Below are 24,210 nucleotides of genomic sequence, written 5' to 3'. Positions count from 1 at the left end.
CAATGTGGCACAGATTAGCTGAGGGTCAAAACTGCCATGTTAGCTGTGAGAAAAAAGTGAGAGACGATACCGTTAGGTAGGTATACACATCATTGTGTCTACCTGACCAGACGGTTACCTTTCACTTTCTTTTTTCAGCTGACCTCGAGAGAGTACTAGCTCAATATCACCATGACAACAGCATAGAGAAAGAGACCACTGCACATTCTATCTGGCCTGTAACCGCCCCATGCAAGGCCAATGAAATACAGAGACAGAACACAGGTGTCATATGTAATGTATCAAACAGAGACAGAGCACAGCAATTGACAGATAACATTACAACTCATGCATAGATGGTCATATTTACTGTATGACTAAAGAGTAATTACCATTAGAACGTTTTTTTATATGTATTTTTTTTATATATTGTGTAAAATAAAATAATCATAATAAAAACAACATGAAATGGTAAATGATCAGAAATGGCTGTTTTGGATTTTTAAATACTTTGTAAAATAAAATAAAATAATTAATGAAATACCATTTATGGTTTTATGTAAAACAAAAAACCCATATGTATAAAAAAAAATCTTACAAAACATTAATATAACTGTATGCAACAGATCCTGGCATCCACAGCAAAGCAGATCAAATTGAGTCTGGCTCATAGTTTAGGGACTCTCACTCACACAGCAGGCCTATGAAATAGCTTTCAATTTAGAAACTAAGAATTCAAATGAGTTCATTTAGGAAATGACAGTTCAATTACGTGTACACAAGAACTGATACAGACCCACATAGTCACTCACACAGACTATCAGTTCTAAGAATAGTCCTTCATTTGGCTGAAAGAAACAAGTTGAATATCTAGAAACAGTGAGTGTGCATCTGACAAACTGATAATGGCACAGTTTTACACTGTGACCACAGTACATTATATGTGACCTGAGTCACACACAAACACATAAACCATAAAAATAAACACGTGTAACCAATTCAAGGCATTTGCCAATGTATCAGTGCACAGAACAGTTGTTTCAGTCTTTATTACTCTCTAATTTATAAGAACTCACAAACACTTTTTAGAGTCCCTACACCTCAAAGACACTTCAGAGGCAGACAAATTGAATGCAAATACGCATTCCCAACAAACCCAGCTAAAGGGTTCATCTCCATATTTGCAAGACCAGGGGTTAACAATAATGATAGTCTGATGACGTGAAGGTGACATTATCTAGCTGGCACAGATGAGGTTGAAATTGCAAGAAAAAAATGTGATGGAAGCATGGATAAAATGTGAACATGAAACACATGTAGAGTGTGAATGCTATTCTGTCCTGATGTTTTTTAGAAAACAGCAAAAAAACACCAACTCACCTGTCAATTATACACTGTACTTTTTAAAGGTTTTGTAAGGTTTGCATATGGAACAAAATAACTGCCTGATCACATCAGTTGCTTTAGTATCTTAATGTTTAGAATCTTGGTGTTCAGAAACCTTATCACATGAAGCTGTGTTATGATGTGAAGAACATCAATGTTCATTCTGTAATATCCAAGAGGTGCTGAATATGGATTACACTGTCTGACAGATTAATTTATACACTCCAATGATGAATGCAGAGCATCACACAGGCTCCTCTGGTCTCTTTTTAAATTCCATCTCATCACATCACTCCATGTATCTCTATGAGACAGGCACAGCTTGTGTTGCTCAGAATCATTCAGCTGAATGAGTGTGACAGACAGAAACTTTTCCTACAGCTCCACCACTTCACATACATGCTCTTATACAAGTAATGCACACCATAAAATGAGTAAAAAAATTAATAAATACTGGATCGTCCCTACAATACTGACACTTTCAATATTAATTAAGAAGATTGATCCTCATAATTAAAAAATATAGATTTTTTTTCTTTACTAATGATTTAATTTATTTGGCATGATGATTTAATATACATGAAATTGCAGTGAACTGTATGTATAGGTACTTTTTTGGAGGTGTTTTTATGTGACGTTGAGGGTTTAGTTACATCCAAAATCAGTGATATAAGGATTAGTGAGTGCTATGATAACACTAATGCTACAGTAGGAGAGATGCTACAGTAGGGATGTATCCCTATGCTAGCAGTGTTAAAATAACTGACCTACACTATAGTATTACTAGCAGTCTATCTAATAAAAACAGCAATGGTGTAGCACAGTGTAAAATCAAATAATCCCCTTACCATCAGACTACACCCACACATACCTTTCATCTCTCTCTATGTCTTGCTATCAGAGGAAATAGGATTACTGCTGCTAGGCTTTCATTTGAAATGAGAAAAATACGGATTATCCAACATGAGTCAGTGAGCGTGCTGCGTACTACCAGCCCATTGAATGTGTGTGGACAGTGACGCAACGACTGAGTAACTGCCTCCTTCTCATAAATGATCTGTCACTGCTTTATAGTTTCATTTGCAGTCTGGTGCTCATGTTTATTTGTGTGTGTGCTTGTGTGTTGTGAGGGTCCACATACTTGTACAGGTTAATTTGTGTGAGAGAGCGAGTTTTTATACAGTCCCAGTTTGTATAGGTCAGCTATAGTTAGCCTGCAAGCGAGTTAATGTGTGTGTGTTTGTGTGTGTTCAGGCTGTTTCTCTCTGTCCTTGAAAAACACACAGATCAAATTTAATAAGAAACATTGATGTGATCTCACTGTAGGTCATGGCTGCAGCTGTTAAATGGGCTGTGTCTCTATAACGCCACACTTTAACTGCACCCAAAGAGAGAGTAAAGAGAATAGAAAGATAAATAGAAAGAATACAGCAGATAAAGAAGAAATATTTAATACATTTGATTATAACATATATCACTTTTGACATTTACAGTAAAACTGCAATCTCACTAAACTGTAATTCCTTTAGGTGCATGATGGAAGAATAAATTATCACAAACTATGCTATCAACACAAGAAATGAATGAAATTAATTTAAACTGCCAAAATAAAAGCACAGTTTTTTTTTTTACTATTGATAATAATAAGAAATGTTTCTTGAGCACAAAATCAGCATATTAAAATGATTTCTGAAGGATGATGTTACATCGAAGACTGGAGTAATTGCTGCTGAAAATTCAGCTTTGCCATCACAATATATTAAATTACAAAACACTTATTTTAAAATGTATATACTATTTCACAATTTCATTCAGTATTATTTCACAATTTCATTTCAATCAATTATCACAAACAATGCTATCAACACATGAAATTAATGAAATGAAATTAATTTTTTTAAGATCTGTTCATGTCAAGTCAAGTCTGTTCATGTCTAGTCAAGTCTCTGATTATTGTTTGGATCACCTGTAAATAAACTGCACTTGGGTTCTTCACTACGCTCGCCTTCATACATAACCCCAAAGCCTGTTCACGTCATGCCTGCCAAGCCAAGGACTGCTCACGTCACGCCTGCTATGCCACAGCCTGCACACGTCATGTCTGCTACGCCAAAGCCTGCTCACGTCATGCCCGCTACTCCAGGACCTGCTCAAATCATGCCAGTTAAGTCAAAGTTTACTCATGTCATATCTACCAAGTCAGAACCTGTTCACTTCATGTCTGCCAAGCCAGAGTCTGCTAACGTCATGTCTGCTATCCCAGGGCCTGCTCACGTCACGTCTGTCAAGCCAGAGCTTACTCATGTCATACCGGCACCTCAAGAGATTCTTCTCAACATGGCCACCATTGAAGAGCTTCGTTGCAAGATGGCCACCACACAAGAGTCTTGTCACGACATGGCCGCCACGCCGGAGCTTGGGCTTGGACTGAAAGGTCTGATTGCTAGTGTGATGGACCCACCTCTGATGTCGGCGCGAGCTGCAGGCATCCCGGCGACGTCAGCACTCTCAAGCCCCACCATCTTAGAGGTCATGCCACACTCTGCTGCCCTTCCTGTAATGGCGGTCGCCATTTTGAGCGTGTGGGCTGCACACTGCGCTCCAGAGTCCTCTCCTGTCTATGAATCTGCTCCTGAGGCCATTCCTGTCCATGAATCTGCCCCAGTGGCCTCTCCTGCCTATGAGTCTGTCTCAGAGCCCTCTTCTATCCACGAGTCTGCTCCAAGGGCCTTTCCTGTGCCTCCAGAAGTGGTAGCATCCGGTGCAGAACCTCCAGAGGTGGCGGTATCCGCTTCCGAACCTCCTGAGGTGGTGGTGTCCGCTTCCGAACTCACTTCCTGCCCTGTCACTGCCACAGAGGCCGTTCACGAACTCACTGCCTGCCCTGTCACGGCCATGGAGGCCGTTCACGAACTCACTGCCTGCCCTGTCACGGCCATGGGGGCCGTCCATGAACTCACTGTCTGCCATGTCATGACTATGGAGGCCATTCATGAACTCACTGTCTGTCCTGTTACGGTCATGGAGGCCGTTCATGAACTCACTGTCTGTCCTTTCACAGCCAAGGAGGCCATTCAAGAACTCTCTGCTTGTTCTGTCTCAGTCAAGTGGTCTATCCATGTCTCTGCTCCGCCATGGCTTCCTGCTCTGCCGTCACCACCCGGCCGCCCTGCTCTGCCTGCTCCGCCATGGCCCCCCGCTCTGCCTGCTCTGCCATGGCTCCCTGCTCTGCCTGTTCCGCTTCATGGGCCTGGCCCTCCGTCCCTCCCCCAGTTCCGCCTCCACTCCACCACCCTCCTGGACCTTTTTAGATTTTGTTTGGGCATCTGGAGCCACCCTTAGAGGGGGGGGGGGGCTATGTAATGGGGGGTTTTGTTTCGTTTTCATGTCTTTTATTTTATAATTGTTTCACCTTGTTAGTGTCATGCTTCCCTTGCCCTCATGTATCTCTGCCTTGTGTATGTGTCATATTCTGATTGGTTGTCCTAGTCATGTGTCTTGTTTCCCATTGGTTTGTTCTTGTCATGTGACCCTCTTGTTTGCTATAAGTAGCCATCATGTTACCATTGTCTCTGGTTGTGTATTGATGTTGTAACCTGCTGTCGGTGAGTCTAGTCTGTTCATTCCTCGTCAAGTCTGTGTATCTTGTTTGGATCACTGTAAATAAAACTGCACTTGGGTTCTCACTTCAACTCGCCTTCAGTGGATGATTCGTTACAAGACATTTCATATTGTTGTACTTTTGAACGTAATATTCAAATAAGGCTTCCTGCTCTGCCGTCACCACCCGGCCGCCCTGCTCTGCCTGCTCCGCCATGGCCCCCCCGCTCTGCCTGCTCTGCCTGCTCCGCCATGGCCCCCTGCTCTGCCTGCTCCGCCATGGCCCCCCGCTCTGCCTGCTCTGCCATGGCTCCCTGCTCTGCCTGTTCCGCTTCATGGGCCTGGCCCTCCGTCCCTCCCCCAGTTCCGCCTCCACTCCACCACCCTCCTGGACCTTTTTAGATTTTGTTTGGGCATCTGGAGCCACCCTTAGAGGGGGGGGGGGGATATGTAATGTGGGGTTTTGTTTCGTTTTCATGTCTTTTATTTTATAATTGTTTCACCTTGTTAGTGTCATGCTTCCCTTGCCCTCATGTATCTCTGCCTTGTGTATGTGTCATATTCTGATTGGTTGTCCTAGTCATGTGTCTTGTTTCCCATTGGTTTGTTCTTGTCATGTGACCCTCTTGTTTGCTATAAGTAGCCATCATGTTACCATTGTCTCTGGTTGTGTATTGATGTTGTAACCTGCTGTCGGTGAGTCTAGTCTGTTCATTCCTCGTCAAGTCTGTGTATCTTGTTTGGATCACTGTAAATAAAACTGCACTTGGGTTCTCACTTCAACTCGCCTTCAGTGGATGATTCGTTACAAGACATTTCATATTGTTGTACTTTTGAACGTAATATTCAAATAATTCAGAAAAAAAATGTTTTACAGTTTCTGCCAGAATAAAAAAAAAACAGCTTTTTTTTCAAAATTGATAAGAAATGTTTCTTGAGCACCAAATCAGGATCATGTTACATAGAAGACTGGAGTAATGGCTGCGGAAAATTCAGCTTTCCCAGGAAAATATATTAAATTACAAAACACTTATTTGAAAATTACTACCACTATTTCACAATTTGCTATTTTTACTGTGTTTTTATCTATTAAAGAGACTCTTTAAAAATCTTTATTTACCAAAATGTTTGAACTTGATTTATTAAGAATTATTTAGAAATAACAAAAAATATTAAGACAAGATTTGTTTCATTATGATTAGTTAAAAGTTAATGCACTACAGTGATTTTAATAAGCAATAAAAGACATACTGCCATGAATTAATAACCTATTTAAATAGAAAACAGTAAACTTTTTACATTAGTTATTTTTTACGGCTGACCTTATTACATATGCATTTGTAGGTGTTTCCCTTTCAGATACAAAATTTATAGGAGGGTATGAAAATGGCATGACATGGCTGCAATAATCGCTAATTTGCACTGCTCTTTATAATTGTCCTGTTTTTAAATCGTCTAATTTGCCCTGTTTGGTAAACCTGACCCAATATGTGGTATTTATAAAAATGTTTACATGACTAGCAAAAGTGGCAAATCTTTTTAATAATCTAGTTCATTCAGAGCAGATGAGATTATCTATTTTATTGTTGATGATTATATATTTTTAATCTGACTCTAATTAAAACAGCCTTGCCATTAATCATGTATCAGTAATTAATGGCTCTTGCTGAGGTAAGCATCACAATTATTATTGCCCACAGGGTGTTCATCAGCAAATGTATTGAACATCAGGATGTGACTTGTCTCACTCATACAGACTTGAATGATGTGCTATTATGTTTCTAAGCAGGCAATACAACAGCAAAGAAAAAAAGGAGGAACCAAAGTGGGCTATCTTAATTAAGGCTGATAAGCAACTACACTAAGCACCCTAGCAACCCCCTTGTAATCATGCCATGAAATACCCTAGGAGACGCATAGCAATTTTAGCACTATAGCATAATACTGCTAATACTTATAATGGGGGCAGTCATGTCCAAATGGTTAGAGAGTCTGACTTGTCGCGGGTTTGCGTCTTGGTACCAGCAGGGATTTTAGGTGGAGGGAGTGAATGACCCCACTATTCCGCCCTCAATACCACGACTGAGGTGAGACCCTTGAGCAAGGCACCGAACCCCCTTTTTCCTACTAATAATATATACCAGTATTCATACCTCTATTACCTTTGTGAAAAATTAGTACACAGTTATTAGTCAACACATGAAATTAAGTATACTTATTTACAGCATGACAAAATCTCATTTAAACATTATTTAAAAAGTAAAAGTGAAAATAGTGCCATTACAAGTTACAAGTCACCAATAACACTTGAGTAAAAGTCTTGGTGTCTTATTTTAATAGTAGGCTACTTAACTATTTTACTCATTGTGAATGTAGACTCAAAGATGCACTAGTCTGAGAAAAGAGAAAAACAAGAAACCGCTAATTATTTTTCATGCTGATTAAGAGCATGTATTAAAACAAAAATAAAACTGAACACTCAATATTGCAATAAATCAAGGACAACACAACTGCCTCTTAAACATCTAAAAACGCCCACATCTCAGTTAAGCTGCATGCACAAAAAGGATTTAAAACTTAAACCAAAATCCTTCAAAATAATGACTCTTCAAGATAACTAAAATAATATTAAGTAAAAGGTTGTGTGGTAAATTAATTGCCATCCAAATCCACATATCACATCCACGTTTCAACTACAGCACGTCTATTTTCTTATTTTTTTTAACAGGAGATTTAAATAATCAAGTAATAAACAGGATATCATTTTAAATACAATTTTTTCTTATTATTTCCAAGCAAAACAAATTATTTACAGCAGATGATTATGCAACTGTCCATGTGAGCAGTGTGTAGGAACACAGAACTCTCCTCTACCATGAATAAATTGCCATCTGAATGCAAGCATTTTATCAATGAGCTGCCATGTAAATTTATTTCTACAGATGTTCACATGAGAAACAATTACTGTCTGAACTGGGCTAAAGCCTACTTGCACAGGATTTACTCATTTTGACCTCATCACTGGCTGTAGCCACGTGCTCATCTCAAATTATATCACCTGTGATTCAGGAACTAGCTGCTAATGCACTCACATTCTAATGCACTCACATAAAGTAGCCTCATTTCAGGTCTTTTACTTTTAATATCCTGTACATGGCTATATCACTTCTTTTGTAACAAAAATAAACTGCTGCAAAAAAAGTAAGGTGCCATGCAAAATGCAGTGAGTAACTGAATTACTTGTTACAAATGTAGTGGAGTAAAGTGTACATATTTATTAAAAAAAAAATCAAAGTCAAAGAGAGAGTAGAAGATGCTAAAATCTTTGATACAAGGTAACCAAAAAGATACTTAAGTACAGTAAATTTACTCAAATGCTTTACACCTCTGGCTTATTTTAGCACCACTCACCGGACATAATGAAAACTGAACACACTTTTAACGACACTCAAAATATTGCAAAACATGCAAGAAGCACCCTAATATCATTTTGTGAAAATATTGCCTCTGACACTTTAAAAAAAAAATTAGTCTGGCTTGCATAAAAGAGTCAACCGTTTGTCTTTGATGATTTAACTATTGAAAACTGTTGAGTTGTGATACTTGCATATAGAAGACTTAGGTTAAAATCAAACCTACAATGTGTGTCCAAATCCTTTTCATCCTTTTCTGTCTTAGTTTAATTTTGTGTTCCCACACTCGAAATATAAAAATTTAATATTATTTTATTGCCTTCTTATTGTCTTGTAATCAAAATATATTTCTGGACTTATACTGACACCTAGTAGTGTGAATGCAGCATTACCTGAAAGTCAAGGTTTTCAGCTACTAGTGTCATTGTAAAAATGCCATTAATCATTTAATCTGCTGGCCAAAGTGTCTGATAATAGTGGGGTTACTAAGATAAATTGAGTAGCATAACTTATACACACACTGCAGGATGTAGAGTTTGTATGTGTGTATTTCGTACCTGGTAACTCAGATAATGCTCCTCTTTCAATGATGTGTTTCCTGTAGAGGGTCTTCAGCACCTTGGCGCTGCCAAATCTCTTAAACCGACTCTTCACATTATTGTAGTACCATTCTAGGGACTGTGTCCTCAATAGCCTACACACAAAAGACAGTGGGTGGATGTTAATTTACATACATATTAGCTCTACTATGCAAATAGACAAAAAGTAATACTAGATGTAAGGCCTTTTTAGACTAGCTTTTTTATATTTTCTAATTATAACTACAATTTAACATTATATGGTTCAACAACAAGCGAACAATGCAAGGATGACACACTCAAACAATAGTAAGGCCTTAATTTAAGATTTGCATTGCATATAAAAATTCCATCAATCTGGGTTACACAGTTCAAACCTAACCAGTGTCACTGCTTTAATACAAATAATAAAACTGCATTTCATTTGTATTACAGCACTGCTTTAAAAACAATTGTGTATGCATTGCCAACATAGAACTAATGTCTTTTCTCTGCTCTATTACAGAGAGTAAAAATACTTTATAATTGGTGTGTAGTCATTGCTCAGTGACAACCACTAGGCTGACACTGTTTTATTGCAGACATTGTGCAGTCATTGCTCTGTTTAATGATTGTGCTGTCACTGCTCTATTATAACTATTTAACATCAATGACCGATTGCAATTAAACTTAAAAATGGCTTTATTATTATAAATACTGCTCTATCATTGCTCTTTGACTTTAAGAGTATAATATTGTTTCATTGTGGAGTCATTGTTCTGTAACAACTGTTGTGCTGTCATTACTCCATCTACAGTAGAACACTGTAAAGGTACCCTACCGCTCAAAAGTTTGGGATCAGTAAGACTTGTAATGTTTTTTAAAGAAGTCTCTTATGCTCATCAAGGCTGCATTTATTTGATCAAAAATACAGAAAAAAAAATGTATCTCGCAAAATGTTATTACAATATAAAGTAATGGTTTCTATTTTAATATACTTTATTGCTGTGATCAATGCTGAAATTCCATCAGCCATTACTCCAGTATAAATTGTCCCATGACCCTCAAGAAATCATTCTAATATGCTGATTTATTATCAGTGCTGGAAACTGTTGTGCTGCTTAATATTTTTTGGAACCTGTGATACTTTTTTCAGGATTCTTTGATGAATTCCCATGACCCTCAAGAAATCATTCTAATATGCTGATTTATTATCAGTGCTGGAAACTGTTGTGCTGCTTAATATTTTTTGGAACCTGTGATACTTTTTTCAGGATTCTTTGATGAATAAAAAGTTAAAAAGAAGAGCATTTATTTCAAATAGAAATCTTTTTAACAATATACACTGCCGTTCAAAAGTTTGGGGTCAGTCAATTTTTATTCTTTCTACTTTTGAAAGAAATTAAAACTTTTTTTTGATAAGAAGTGATAGCAAAGATTTATATTGTTAGAAAAGATTTATATTTTGAATAAATGCTGTTCTTTTTTTATTAATTTATTTTTTTTATTAAGGATTTTCAAATAATACAAACACTAACAATCAAAACAATCAAACAAACAAAAACCCCAAGCGCTGAGAATTAAATAGCATATCCCTGAAAATATTAATCTCTACCTGTCGAATTCAAACAAAAACATGTCAGGAAAGGAAGAGCCAAAGCTCTCTTAAAATAAAAGTTCAGTTTTTGTAAAAAAGAGTGGAGGGGTTCCCAAAGTCTCCAGAATTTGTTTGCCTTGTGATTGAGATCATAAGGTAATTTCTCCAGAGGAAGAAAGGCAGACAGCTGGGATATCCACATAGTAACAGTTGGAACCTGAGGCGTAGACCACTTCAGTAGAATACATTTTTTAGCCCAAAATGAGAGGATTAATGCTGTTCTTTTTAACTCTTTATTCATCAAAGAATCCTGAAAAAAGTATTGCAGTTTCCAAAAAAAAAAAAAAAAAAATTGGCAGGACAACTATTGCCAACACTGATAATTCTAATAATAAATCGGCATATTAGAATGAATTCTGAAGGATCATGTGACACTTTAGACCGGAGTAATGGCTGATGGAAATTCAGCCTTCCATCACAGAAATAAATTCTATTTTAAGGGATATTAAAATAGAAACCATTATTTTATATTGTAATAACATTTTGCAAGATTACTGTTTTTTCTGTATTTTTGATCAAATAAATGCAGCCTTGATGAGCATATAGAAGACTTCTTTAAAACACATTACAAGTCTTACTGATCCTAAACTTTTGAGTGGTAGTGTATCTCTCTCACAACTATGTGCTTTATGACAAAGTATATTAATGATTCATTAAAACTGTTTTTTGTAACTGTCCAATTTTATTATCCCCATTCCTTTTCAATATAGAAAAAAAAGTTAAAGAGTGTGTAGTAAATGCAACCTACACATTGCAACCAAAATGACGGTTAAACAAAGCTAGAGTCAGATTTTAAATATATAATTTTAATTTCATTTATTGTAAAGAACGCAACACAAACTCTTCTCATATTCAAATCCAGTCAGGCTAGAAGATAAAGAGAGACTCAAATATTTGAGAGGAAATTTTCATCTAAATGAGATCTGAATTAAATCTGTGAAGGGAATTAAAATGCTCATCTGTGAGTCTGCTGAGCTCTCCGACACTTCCCATGGCAAAAGAGACCATTACCATAATTGACTTTCTGAAGCGTTAATGAATAGAACTTGTGTCCATTGGGCAACATGAGCAGAGTTGGACAGAGACGGATGGTGAGAGAATCAGGCACAGGGTGTTTGGGGTTTATAGTAAATTAATGCCCAAATTAATGCTTTTCAGTTTTTGTGTATTACAGAGAGGAGTGTAAAAAGTGCTGAAAATGATTTTCAATTTAAATTATAGGTCCTGTGTCACAATGTTCTGTGTCAAAAAAGTTGAAGTATCTCATAATAAAATACTTATATAAATTAATACTTAATTAAACTACATTTACAGTAGTTATATTTAGGAAACATGCTCATATACATGTTTTTCGAAAAACAATGAGACAGCCAGTTATTCTACTTTTTTTTGTGTTCTCTGTGGGAATGTCTGCTTTTGTTTTGGTCTATGTGATTCCGCCAAATTTACTCAACAGTATTTCGACAATGGGTTGGTTGTCAGTTGGTGGAAAACACAGCATTTTGCAGTAATGGAAGCCAGAAAACAAACTGGGTCAGAGATTTCATATTCTACCCAATGTAAAAAGCTTACAATCATTCCTGTTGTCTTTAATCTGGCAACCTGCACGATTGTTGAGTTTGAGGAGGGGGCCATGGGAGAAACAACTTTTAATTTAGACTGCAGTTCCCATTTCAACCACTAGCTGTCAATGTTACATACTGCTTTTTAAAATGTTTATATGCAGGGTTCAGGGGTCTAAAGGGGTGCTAGAGGGTGAATGAAAACAAAGAAAACAAATGAAAAAAAGAGTACCCTCTGTTGAGGCTGTAAAAATAGGATATTGGCAAAACAGATTTGCAAATGCCAGTGCATATTTATGTTTTCACTAAAGACAGCTTCAACGGTTTCTATTTACAAAATGTTTCTGTAGTGTTGAGCAATGAATCCAAATGTTTTGTTCAGTGCTAAGTCAAGTAAGTTTGTGAATCCTCTCATTATAACAAACAAAGTGTAGACACAATTTAAATTAAAGCTGCAAGCAGCGATGAAAGGGCCCTCGCACCCGGGTTCACTGCCAACCGGTGGCTTTAGAAAAACAGCGAATGGTGAGCAATATGCATTTAAAGTGGTAAATATAGGAGGGATATGTCAAAGTCATTTGTATGTGCCAAACTTCCTGCTGCCAGCTGGTGGTGCTATTACTTATAACGGAATATTGGCATGTGGCAATCTTTAAGCCAGGACTTTGATCAAACATATGAAGTTTGGTGCAGACTGTAAAATGTAAAACAAGTCATTTCCTGTTGCCAGCAGATGGCACTATGATTATAACTGAATATTGGCATTTAGATATCTTCAGGCCAGGACTCTTATCAAACGTGTGAAGTTTGGGGCAGATCATCAGACATTGTATGGCTACATAGACGTATAATTGCAGGATACACTCTTGAAATAACAATAACAATGGATAAGACAAAATATCATGTCAAAATAGATGTGCATTAAGGCTAGAGCACCCTCACTAATTTCAAAAGCACCCACAGTGATTTGATTCCGAAACTGGGCCTGAATATTTAAATGCCAAAGTATTTTTGGTCTTTGGTTTTAGACTGATGAAATGGTAGATAGAAAAGAGATTTTACAAATAAACTTTCTCAATTAAAGTAAATAATTCCTGAGACTGTAAGGCTCTAGTTCAGGGGTGCCCAACCCTGTTCCTGGAGATCTACCTTCCTGCAGTGTTCAGCTCCAACCCTGATCAAACACAACTGAACCAACTAATTAGGATCTGAAGGAGCACTTGATAATTACAGACAGGTGTGTTTGATCAGGGCTGGAACTGAACTCTGCAGGAAGGTAGATCATCAGGAACAGGGTTCAGCACCCCTGCTCTAATTCAACTGAAACTTGAAATGGTCAAATTAAATTCAGTAGCAGTTATTTATAGATTAATTGACTCAAGTCAAGTTCACCAGCATCAATCATGGTTATAATTTAAATGCATTTATTAAAGCAACCGTTTTAGATCAAAGACTCTATTTTGCAGTGACTGATGATACATCTTTTTACAAAGACTAATGACCATGGTTGTTGTCACTTACATTTAAAATATAAACTACATAAATTATCATCTAATCAATTCAAGTTTAGAACCAAGACCCACATTGTTTCTTATTCAATATTCAGTTTCACAAATACTTCAGAATATAAAATTTAAATTTTCATTTTTGGATGCGACCATCATTTCATGTTGACTTTAAAGCAAATTAATTTGCAACCTCTACTTTATATTCTGTGTTCAAGCAAACAATTTACAGAGAATTAGATGTTATTTTATCTCTAAGCATAAGAATGGTTAGTTCTCAGCATCTCCATGACCCACTTTTAGAAAGAGGACGCAGAATTAAGATCCATAAACCACAGTGGCAATGATTTCTGCCGTAAATTATATTATAATATCTGACATAATGTAATGAAGCAGCGGCCTGCAGCAGAGAGAGCATTCCCACAATGCTTTTCTGTTCAAATTTTCATTTATGTAATAAAGAAGCCGTCTCACACTGATAAACTCTTTTATGTTCTCGTGAAGGCATTCATGCATCAAAATGAAGTTCACAAATAGACTGGGTGAAACAGACCGTGTTAAAATTTAAATTACTCTTATGACGGCACACACTTTAAACATACTGATCTGTCCACACAGAAAGTGGTGAGGTGAGAAGTGAAAAATTGCAAAGTTAAATGGACAGCATCTTTAGCTGCCCTTCAGCTGTGATCAGTATCTCAATAACATCAGCATCTCTATGACAGAACTGGAGTGAATATACATCGTAACAGAACTGGAGTGAATATACTGTACATTGTAATTCATGCTGTAGTAGTGAAAATTATAGTGAAAATGGCTCTACGTTACATTAGAAAAATGTCACTAGTGTCATTAATTTATATATTATATAAAATTATTTTATATATATACACTGTACTGTACACTGTACATAAAATGTTGATAATTATGTTAATATATTAAAACTAAGTTAATAATATAAATATTATATAAGAATTATTGTTTTATATACTATTGTTGCTTTTATAACATGCTATAATGCATGGTATGCAACAATTAAGTTAATTTGATTGTATGTGTTTTTGCATCCCTGGGTTAAAATGTGGGCTATACTTTACTTCAGACAGGAGATAATGGTCTATTTTTTGTGTTATTGGGTGTCTGTGTAATATATAAAGCTGTACAGTAAATGAGGACCCATGATAGAAAGCAGATGGGTTTCATCTTTGTGCCTCTCAGGAGTGCAAAACTACTGGAATTACATACAGCTCTGCTCAGGCACACACATATTTATTCACACACCACAAGCCTCATTCCATTCCATTCTAACTGAAAGAACAGCACTCTTCAAACAGTTTGGGCCCTGAGATTGATGAGAAATCTGTCTACATGTTCACAACACACACACACACACGTTTGTTTTTGTGAAAAGTGGGGACATCCCATAGGCGTAATGGTTTTTATACTGTACAGACCGTATATTCTATAGCCCTACACCAACCCTACCCCTAAACCTACCCCTCACAGGAAACTTTGTGCTATTTCAGATTTTTCACTCCATTCTGTGTGATTTATAAGCGTTTTGAAAAGTGAGGACATGGGGTAATGTCCTGAAAAGTCACCTTCTCCTTGTAATACCTATGTCATACCTTAGTCATTATACAAATTTATGTCCTCATTTGTCACAAAAATGTGCGCACACACACACACACAAGCAGGTAAATGGTAAAACGCTCGCTTTCTTTCTATTCAAAGCATGAAGCATGACCCTTCCATCGTTCTTGACAGATGTGTGTCCAGCCATCTTCAGACATGACATCTGCCAAATGAAAAAAAATTCAGCACCTGTGGAATAAAGCGATGACATTATGCACATCAGAGACTGAGATATAACAGTTTTCCCGTGGGAACATAGTAGCAAGTCATGACGGGAAGCACACAATGAGATGGGATGTCTAAAAGCTCTAAATATCCATCAGAGCAATGTTCAATCTTATAGGGCTGTGGAAAAAGATAAAACAGAGCTTAAAGATCAAAATTAAAATTTTCTACAATGAAACTCAAGGTAGGTCTTAACAATAGATTACAATATACAGATCATGATAGTTACAATACAGTAGATTATGAATTCAGATTGAACTAACCTACAGAATATACGTATTAACAACAAAGTAGTCTATATGACCTAAATAGTTAATAATTGCTAAATAAATATATAATAGGCTTCATCTTGAACCAAACACTTCTCAGCATTGCGAGGATTAATTAAACATCTGTTTGGAGGTTAATGGAAGTACACACACGCTGTTCTCTTTAGCGTCACCCACATTATGGACAGTTACCCTTTAGCCCTAGAATGAAATCAGTAAAATGACCAATTAAAGGGGATAATAGCAGCACAAGGTGGGAAAACACACACAAAGCATATGCTCACCATTTATAAAATAACATTATGCTCAAACATCATCTTTTTTTCTCTTTACTATTGCTCCTCCGTTTTTCTGTCTTTGAGCTTTTCTTTCAACAGCAGCATGTTCTCTATACTGCTGTTCTCTGCTTGACTACAAGTCATTATACAGTACATCATGAGAACCTACACAAAAATTATTTCATTTCAAACATATGTCAGTACTAGATGTAATGAGTTCTATAAATGTATTAATTATGTCGCAGTGAGCCCAGCACGGACTATTGCCCAGAATTAGCAACATCACATCTGTTTCACTGCTTACATTAGCTAACCTAACTTGAAGTGGCTTCTGTGCCCTTAAACAAGAGTATTTACACCCTGAGCAAGACTTGTCCTCAGGAGGTGTTGTAACATCCAAACTGAAGAACATTTGAAAAGCATCTGTGTTCTAATTCAAAATCACACTTTACAAAGTAGACAACACATCAAATAGCTCCCAGGCAGGGTGAGATCTCACAAACATTTCATGAACAATCCCTTCTGTATTTTGCTCATTGACCACAGTTTTCATCACAACACACACTTTTTCTCTCTCCCTCTGTCCAACAAGCAGCTCATGTCTGTCGATCAAGATATCAGGATATGAAATGTCTATTAATGATAATAAGAATCTGCATAAATGTATTGGTAACACTTAAGATAAGGGAACACTTCACTATTAAAGGGGTCATATGATGTTGCTAAAAAGAACATTATTTTGTGTATTTGGTGTAATGAAATGTGTTTATGCACTTTAAGGTTAAGAAAACACATTATTTTCCACATACTGTACATTATTGTTTCTCCTCTATGTCCCGCCTTTCTGAAACGCCTCGATTTTTACAAAGCTCATCGGTCTGAAAAGCGAGGTGTGCTCTGATTGGCCAGCAATCCAGTGTGTTGTGATTGGCTGAATACCTTAAGCGTGTGACGAAAATGTTAAGCCCCTTGCCATATTGTGATGCCTTGTCCCGGCTGGAGCGACGAGACAAAACATTAAAACCCATTATAAACGAGGCATTTGTTGCATCCAGTGGGGACATAATTGCGGATTATAATGACTTCTACTGTCTTTTTACGTGTTGAATTGCATCGCGCCGCATAAACATAAAACCATGTCTGCATTTGTGATCGGAGAAATTACAAACTACAAACATTACTCTACACTGCTCAAAAATCGCGTTTGAATCGTCAGTGGCAAATTCTTTAAATATAAAAAAAACATACTTACAGTCTGTGAGTCAGAACTGCCGGCATTGTAGTCTACTCTACCAGGATCAGGAAACAGTCCTCCATAAAATGCGCTGGACACATCGGAATATTTGGGTTGAACTGTTCTGGAACAGTATTGTAAATACAACGTAACCACTGATTTCTAATCGTGTCCTCTTTTGGAAGGCCAAACAAAGTAGTTTCGCTTTCACAACGAAACGAACGGAGGCCAGAGGCCTAGAGTGAGCAGAGGCCGGCGGCTAGAGTAAGCGGCGGAAGGCGGTCTAGAGTGAGTGGCGATGCCAAACAAAGTAGTTTCGCTTTCACAACGAAACGAACGGAGGCCGGAGGCCTAGAGTGAGCAGAGGCCGGCGGCTAGAGTAAGCGGCGGAAGGCGGTCTAGAGTGAGTGGCGATGGGCGGGCTTGCGGCAACCACATGTGACGACCCCGGGCTGGACTCCGCTTCGTCCACGGTGAAAGCCGATCCGGCAATCCACAGCGCAAAGTTTATGTATTTCCTCAGCGACCAGCACGGATCAGCTCCAGGCATGACGAAGCGGAAATCGTCCTCTTTTGGAAGGCCAAACAAAGTAGTTTCGCTTTCACGACATGGCGGCAGCGGCAACAACATTACTACAGTGAGAATAAAAGTTACTTACTTTCTTTGCGTGAACATTTGGCGGCGTTATGCAAATCTTCCCACATCGTGACGTAGACATGAGGGGGCGTGTTAGAATGAGCCGTTTTAGGTAGGCGTGGTTGACTCTGAACTTTTATAAAGAATATCTCTTTGGATTTGAGACTTTAGTCTTTGCAATTTTACAGATCTTCTTTATGCACCAAGAGCTTGTAACACTCCAAAGCGAAAGGAAAAATTTAAAATCGCATCATATGACCCCTTTAATTAATGGATAGTGTTCACTAGCCATTAATAATCTAAAGTGTTACCAATTTATTTATACAGCGACTCACACTTTCAGATAATTGAATATCAAGTTTTTCCTGTATCCACCAACAGTTTCATAAGAGATCTCAAACTGTGCTCATTGTTTGCAGTCAGATGTGAGAGACATATCAATATGAACTTTAATCTCTACATTGGCTTTATAGTTATATACCTATACTGTATGTCAGTAGTTCTATATTTCAAGCTTTCTGAATCAATATTTGTACTTCCCCATTCCCCAAATGTATACATATTTAAATATTTATAAACAACAACACCAATAATCATAACCACATAAAGTAGTCAATATGACCTAAATTATTATTAATAATTTATGTCATATGTGATACTTTTGTGGTTTTATTGTGGTTGTTGTTGTAATAATCAATTAATTAAAATTATTATTAAAAGGTAAGGAAAAGATGAGTAAATTAAGATTAAAGTTTCATTCTGGGAGGAAAATGTTCATTTAGAAATGCCAATTGATTACTTTAAAATAATTTCACAAGTTGGTGGGAACGATCTTTTGTTTATTGGGACTCTGAGAGTATCTTAAAAAGGTTAACATTTTTATCTCTGTAATGCCAGTCTTTAAATGATTTCCAATGCAAAATCCATAGGTGATTAAAATTATGCCAGTAGTACAGTAATGGCTAATGATATGAGCAAAGTAAAAGGTTGCAAGTTCACTCCAAAATATGAACACCAACAGTCAGTGACATCATAACAGCGCTCTATCAACATCATGCCTGCGAGCTGATCACTTCACCCAGGTCACTTTTCCTGTACACAGTGTATTATGAGTTTCTGAGGGTGAAAAGCATCAGCTAAAAATGGAATACCAGAGGGGACACAACAAAACAAACATTGTACTGCTGTTACACAGAAAAGGATTTCATCATCCTTGGACACACACGCTCCACTCACAGATCACTATGCCTTTTGAACCATACTTAAGACATGTTCAAGAGAGCAAAAAGCCAATCCAGGTGAAATCACTTGCAGTAATGATTTCTTTACATGTCCGGGATGACTGAATCTAAATGGCTCTCAAAGCACTATGACTAATAGAGATGACAGAGCTGTGTAAGAGTGAATATGGTCTGAGTTTGACCTCAGTAGCACTCAAATATAGTCCAAAACAATGCCCTGCATGGGTAGTAATGTGCTTAGCTGCACTGACTACTGTTTTTTCCCTGACATTTTAGTGGCGTTGTTGTACAAGGGTTTGGCTAAACAAGATGGTTCAGTTAGCCTTTGTTTTACCTATTCCCATTTTTTATACTGCATGTTATAATCTATACTTGTGTTTGAATTAAAATCAACAATAAAACACTCTTTAATAGTTACAATATCTATATAGTAGGTGTATTCCTATAGTAGTAATGCTGTTTTCATTATACCTGAGTGCACCTTAACATATGCCCATATGCCCACACGCTATGTGTTTGTATTGGAATCTTGGTGAAGCATAATTAATTAACCGGAACTGGAGTCTTATTTTGGCTTTGGTTATATGTAAACCACATGAGAGCTGCACCAGGATGCTCTTCTTTGCAGTTGGTAATGTCCAACAATCAACAGATAATAACTAGTAAAAAGGCATGGTCCCACTTTATATTAAGTGGCCCTAATACCTGTGTACTTACATAGTAACTAGATGTGTACGTACTATGTAACCACAGTGTAAGTACACATTGGTACATAGTATCTAGAGCTGTAATATTTCTGTAACCACACACATGTAACAACCCTCCGAATGGTTTGTGTAAGTACAAATGTGTAACAGGACATATATAACTACATTTTGTAACAACAATATGTATAAGAGTAATTGGAACAATTTGATCCAGGGGGTGGAGATGGGTAGGTTTAGGGGTGGAAATGGGTAGGTTTAGGGATATGTAAAGTGGGAGGAGTTGGATCTCAAGTTGGTGGAGTTGTAACTTGTAACCAATGTAATACCAGTGTACTTACATGGTAACTCCTCAGGAACTGTCCACTTAATATAAAGTGTAACGTTCTGGACACCAACCACAATTTATATGTAAAGCCTAACTTACTGGCCGCTGCTGTGTAACATCAGAGTAATTACATGGTAAATCCATAGAAATTGTTTACTTAATATAAAGTGTAACACTTTCTTTACCAAAAAGTGCCGTTAGTCATGTTATACAGTTGTACTTTCATTACCAAAAAGTGTTGTTACCAATGTCCTGTTACACATTTGTATTTTCACATACCATTCAGTGGGTTGTTACATATGGGTAGTTACACAAACATTACAGCTGTAGATACTAAGTACTTACACTGTGTTTACATACTATGTACACATCTAGTTACTATGTAAGTACACAGGTATTAGGGCCACTTAATATAAAGTGGGACCAAAGGCATTTATAAAAAAGGTACTATAAATGTGCAGGTAAGACACGATCAACCATAATTTAGTATGCAAATAGTATAGCTATAAAAAAGAAAATTAACCTAGGCTGAATGGGAAAAATGTATATTATATTTTGATGTATTGTATATTATATTATATTTTGCTTCTTGCATGTTTCATGGCACTTTTAAAGTGAAATGTCCAGTTAGTGAAGCTAAAAGCATGGATTTATCTGAAATGGATGAACATGAATGTATACACTTTCATGTAGGAATTACGTTGGTTGTTTGTAGGCCTACATGTTGTGGAAGTGGCACTAAAATGATAATGCTGAATTGCATTTGAAAATATCGCCCCACCCACATTATACATAACCATTATTTTTAGCCAAAGCTAATGTGATAGGACTGGGCGATAAAACAATAACAATCATTATCGCAATATAATTTTCCCTGATAAAACAACAAGAGTTCGATAAATGTTCAATGCGATGTTTATGCACCAAAAGTGGAACGAAACAGCGCTACTCATTTGAACCGCGCAACACAGACCATTTATCCGCTCAGCTCAAAGTTCAAATGGCAGCGCAGCGTGAGCTCACTAGAGCAAATGCGTTTACTCGCTGCTGAGTCTCGGTTATGCGAGCAATTAACAGTGTTGTAAGATCCAGTGTGAAGCGCTTGAATTCAGAGAAGAACACAAATGACTTGGTGATTTAAACTAGTTTAAAGCCAGATGAAACAGGGCTGACAAACAGCAGAAACTCTGTGTGCAACGATACAGTCATAAGCGATACATCATTTACCATGTATTTACTGTAATATCCTATGGTATTGTGGCAGAAATGTGGGCTATTGATATAAAATTGTACTATATTATTGATGTAGACGTGTATTAAAGGAGTAATGGAATATTTTTACAGTATTTTTTGTGATTAAGCTTTAGCATGTGCGCATTTATACGAAATGTATTTAGACTAAAGTTTTTAATACATTTATAATGTAACCATAAGTTACATTTTCCCATGGAACTGAGGTGCTATATGTGTGGTTTTAACGGTGGTTATCATCTAAATGTATGCTACTATGAAATACCAATGGTTAATTTTAATAAATGGTTAGTTTTTGATAATGAACAAATTTACATCTGCATCCTAACTCAAGCTACTACTATTGTCAACTCAAGCTACTGCTAAATGAGCATTTCTAAGAGAAACTGCACTGCAAACTGAACTGAAGTAAAAAATAAAAAACCGTGAAGTGTTTTTCATGTTCTGACCATAAAGAGTAGTTTAAAACCACAATTAATAGTCTAGTTTCTACATTGTTCCTTTAGCAGCAAAAATCTGCCTTTAAATTTAAAAGAAATAAAGATTTGAAATTTATAGTGATAATTATCGATATCGACAGATATGAAAACATTTATTGTGATAATTTTTTTAGCCATATTGCCCAGCTCTTGTGAGAAAATGTATTTACTAGGGCTGGGTAAAAAATATTGATATCTCGATTATAATCGATTCTCAGTTTTATGAAACTATATCGATTCTTAAATCCCAAAAATCGATTAGTCTAGCCTGTTTTCAGTTAATGGACGGAACATTGAAGGGCACTTCCCATCCAATAAAATCGCAATAAGCATTGTGCTTTGGTACTTTTAATATGAAACAAAGTCTCAGATTTCAAATTCTGTCCATTGTATTGCAATATTCAAACAATAAAATGCCGTTTTGGCGCTGTTTTTTGGAGTGATCGCTGTAGCGCAATAAAAGCGGCAATGCGAGGCGCACGTGAACTGTTTCAGCACAAAATAAACATTACTAAACATCCGAAGGTAAGTTAAAAGAAAGAGTACAACTTTACAATCTGTATCCTGTCTCATGTAATCGCTCAATCAGTGTTTCAGCCGCACAAAGACGTCAATATAACAGCTTGTAAACAATGCCACGTAATGTCACATTTACCTCAGAAAAAAACATATTCGGTGACCATAAACTCATTAGTCAGCTAGAAAAATAAACTGTAGAGAGGATATATAATATGTGCAAAATATATGCACCATATAATATATTTATTATAACTTTTACTGTTCTTCAAAGTTTAATTTATATTTTTTTTATGATAGCCACCATTTAAATGTTTATATTTAAAAAACTAATTGAAGTAGAAATATTATGTAATTGTAACTTTTATGATAAAAACTTCATATGTTTCATGGCACTTTTAAAGTGAAATGTCCAGTTAGTGAAGCTAAAAGCATGGATTTATCTGAAATGGATGAACATGAATGTATACACTTTCATGTAGGAATTACGTTGGTTGTTTGTAGGCCTACATGTTGTGGAAGTGGCACTAAAATGATAATGCTGAATTGCATTTGAAAATATCGCCCCACCCACATTATACATAACCATTATTTTTAGCCAAAGCTAATGTGATAGGACTGGGCGATAAAACAATAACAATCATTATCGCAATATAATTTTCCCTGATAAAACAACAAGAGTTCGATAAATGTTCAATGCGATGTTTATGCACCAAAAGTGGAACGAAACAGCGCTACTCATTTGAACCGCGCAACACAGACCATTTATCCGCTCAGCTCAAAGTTCAAATGGCAGCGCAGCGTGAGCTCACTAGAGCAAATGCGTTTACTCGCTGCTGAGTCTCGGTTATGCGAGCAATTAACAGTGTTGTAAGATCCAGTGTGAAGCGCTTGAATTCAGAGAAGAACACAAATGACTTGGTGATTTAAACTAGTTTAAAGCCAGATGAAACAGGGCTGACAAACAGCAGAAACTCTGTGTGCAACGATACAGTCATAAGCGATACATCATTTACCATGTATTTACTGTAATATCCTATGGTATTGTGGCAGAAATGTGGGCTATTGATATAAAATTGTACTATATTATTGATGTAGACGTGTATTAAAGGAGTAATGGAATATTTTTACAGTATTTTTTGTGATTAAGCTTTAGCATGTGCGCATTTATACGAAATGTATTTAGACTAAAGTTTTTAATACATTTATAATGTAACCATAAGTTACATTTTCCCATGGAACTGAGGTGCTATATGTGTGGTTTTAACGGTGGTTATCATCTAAATGTATGCTACTATGAAATACCAATGGTTAATTTTAATAAATGGTTAGTTTTTGATAATGAACAAATTTACATCTGCATCCTAACTCAAGCTACTACTATTGTCAACTCAAGCTACTGCTAAATGAGCATTTCTAAGAGAAACTGCACTGCAAACTGAACTGAAGTAAAAAATAAAAAACCGTGAAGTGTTTTTCATGTTCTGACCATAAAGAGTAGTTTAAAACCACAATTAATAGTCTAGTTTCTACATTGTTCCTTTAGCAGCAAAAATCTGCCTTTAAATTTAAAAGAAATAAAGATTTGAAATTTATAGTGATAATTATCGATATCGACAGATATGAAAACATTTATTGTGATAATTTTTTTAGCCATATTGCCCAGCTCTTGTGAGAAAATGTATTTACTAGGGCTGGGTAAAAAATATTGATATCTCGATTATAATCGATTCTCAGTTTTATGAAACTATATC

At 36.6% G+C, this 24,210-nt stretch overlaps 1 protein-coding gene across 1 annotated transcript in view; it reads right to left on the bottom strand.

Moving 5' to 3' along the window:
• Nucleotides 1-24,210, bottom strand: part of LOC107554717 (rab effector MyRIP-like) — a 186,604-nt gene that overhangs the window by 20,249 nt on the left and 142,145 nt on the right. Inside the window, exon 4 of the mRNA XM_016237314.1 lies at nt 8,936-9,072. Coding sequence (XP_016092800.1) covers nt 8,936-9,072 — 137 coding nt within the window. The remainder of the gene's footprint in view (nt 1-8,935; nt 9,073-24,210) is intronic.

Source organism: Sinocyclocheilus grahami, unplaced genomic scaffold (genome assembly GCF_001515645.1).
Source record: "Sinocyclocheilus grahami isolate Dianchi unplaced genomic scaffold, SAMN03320097.WGS_v1.1 scaffold511.1, whole genome shotgun sequence".
NCBI lineage: Eukaryota > Metazoa > Chordata > Actinopteri > Cypriniformes > Cyprinidae > Sinocyclocheilus > Sinocyclocheilus grahami.
This window is presented reverse-complemented; position numbering and strand designations above follow the sequence as displayed.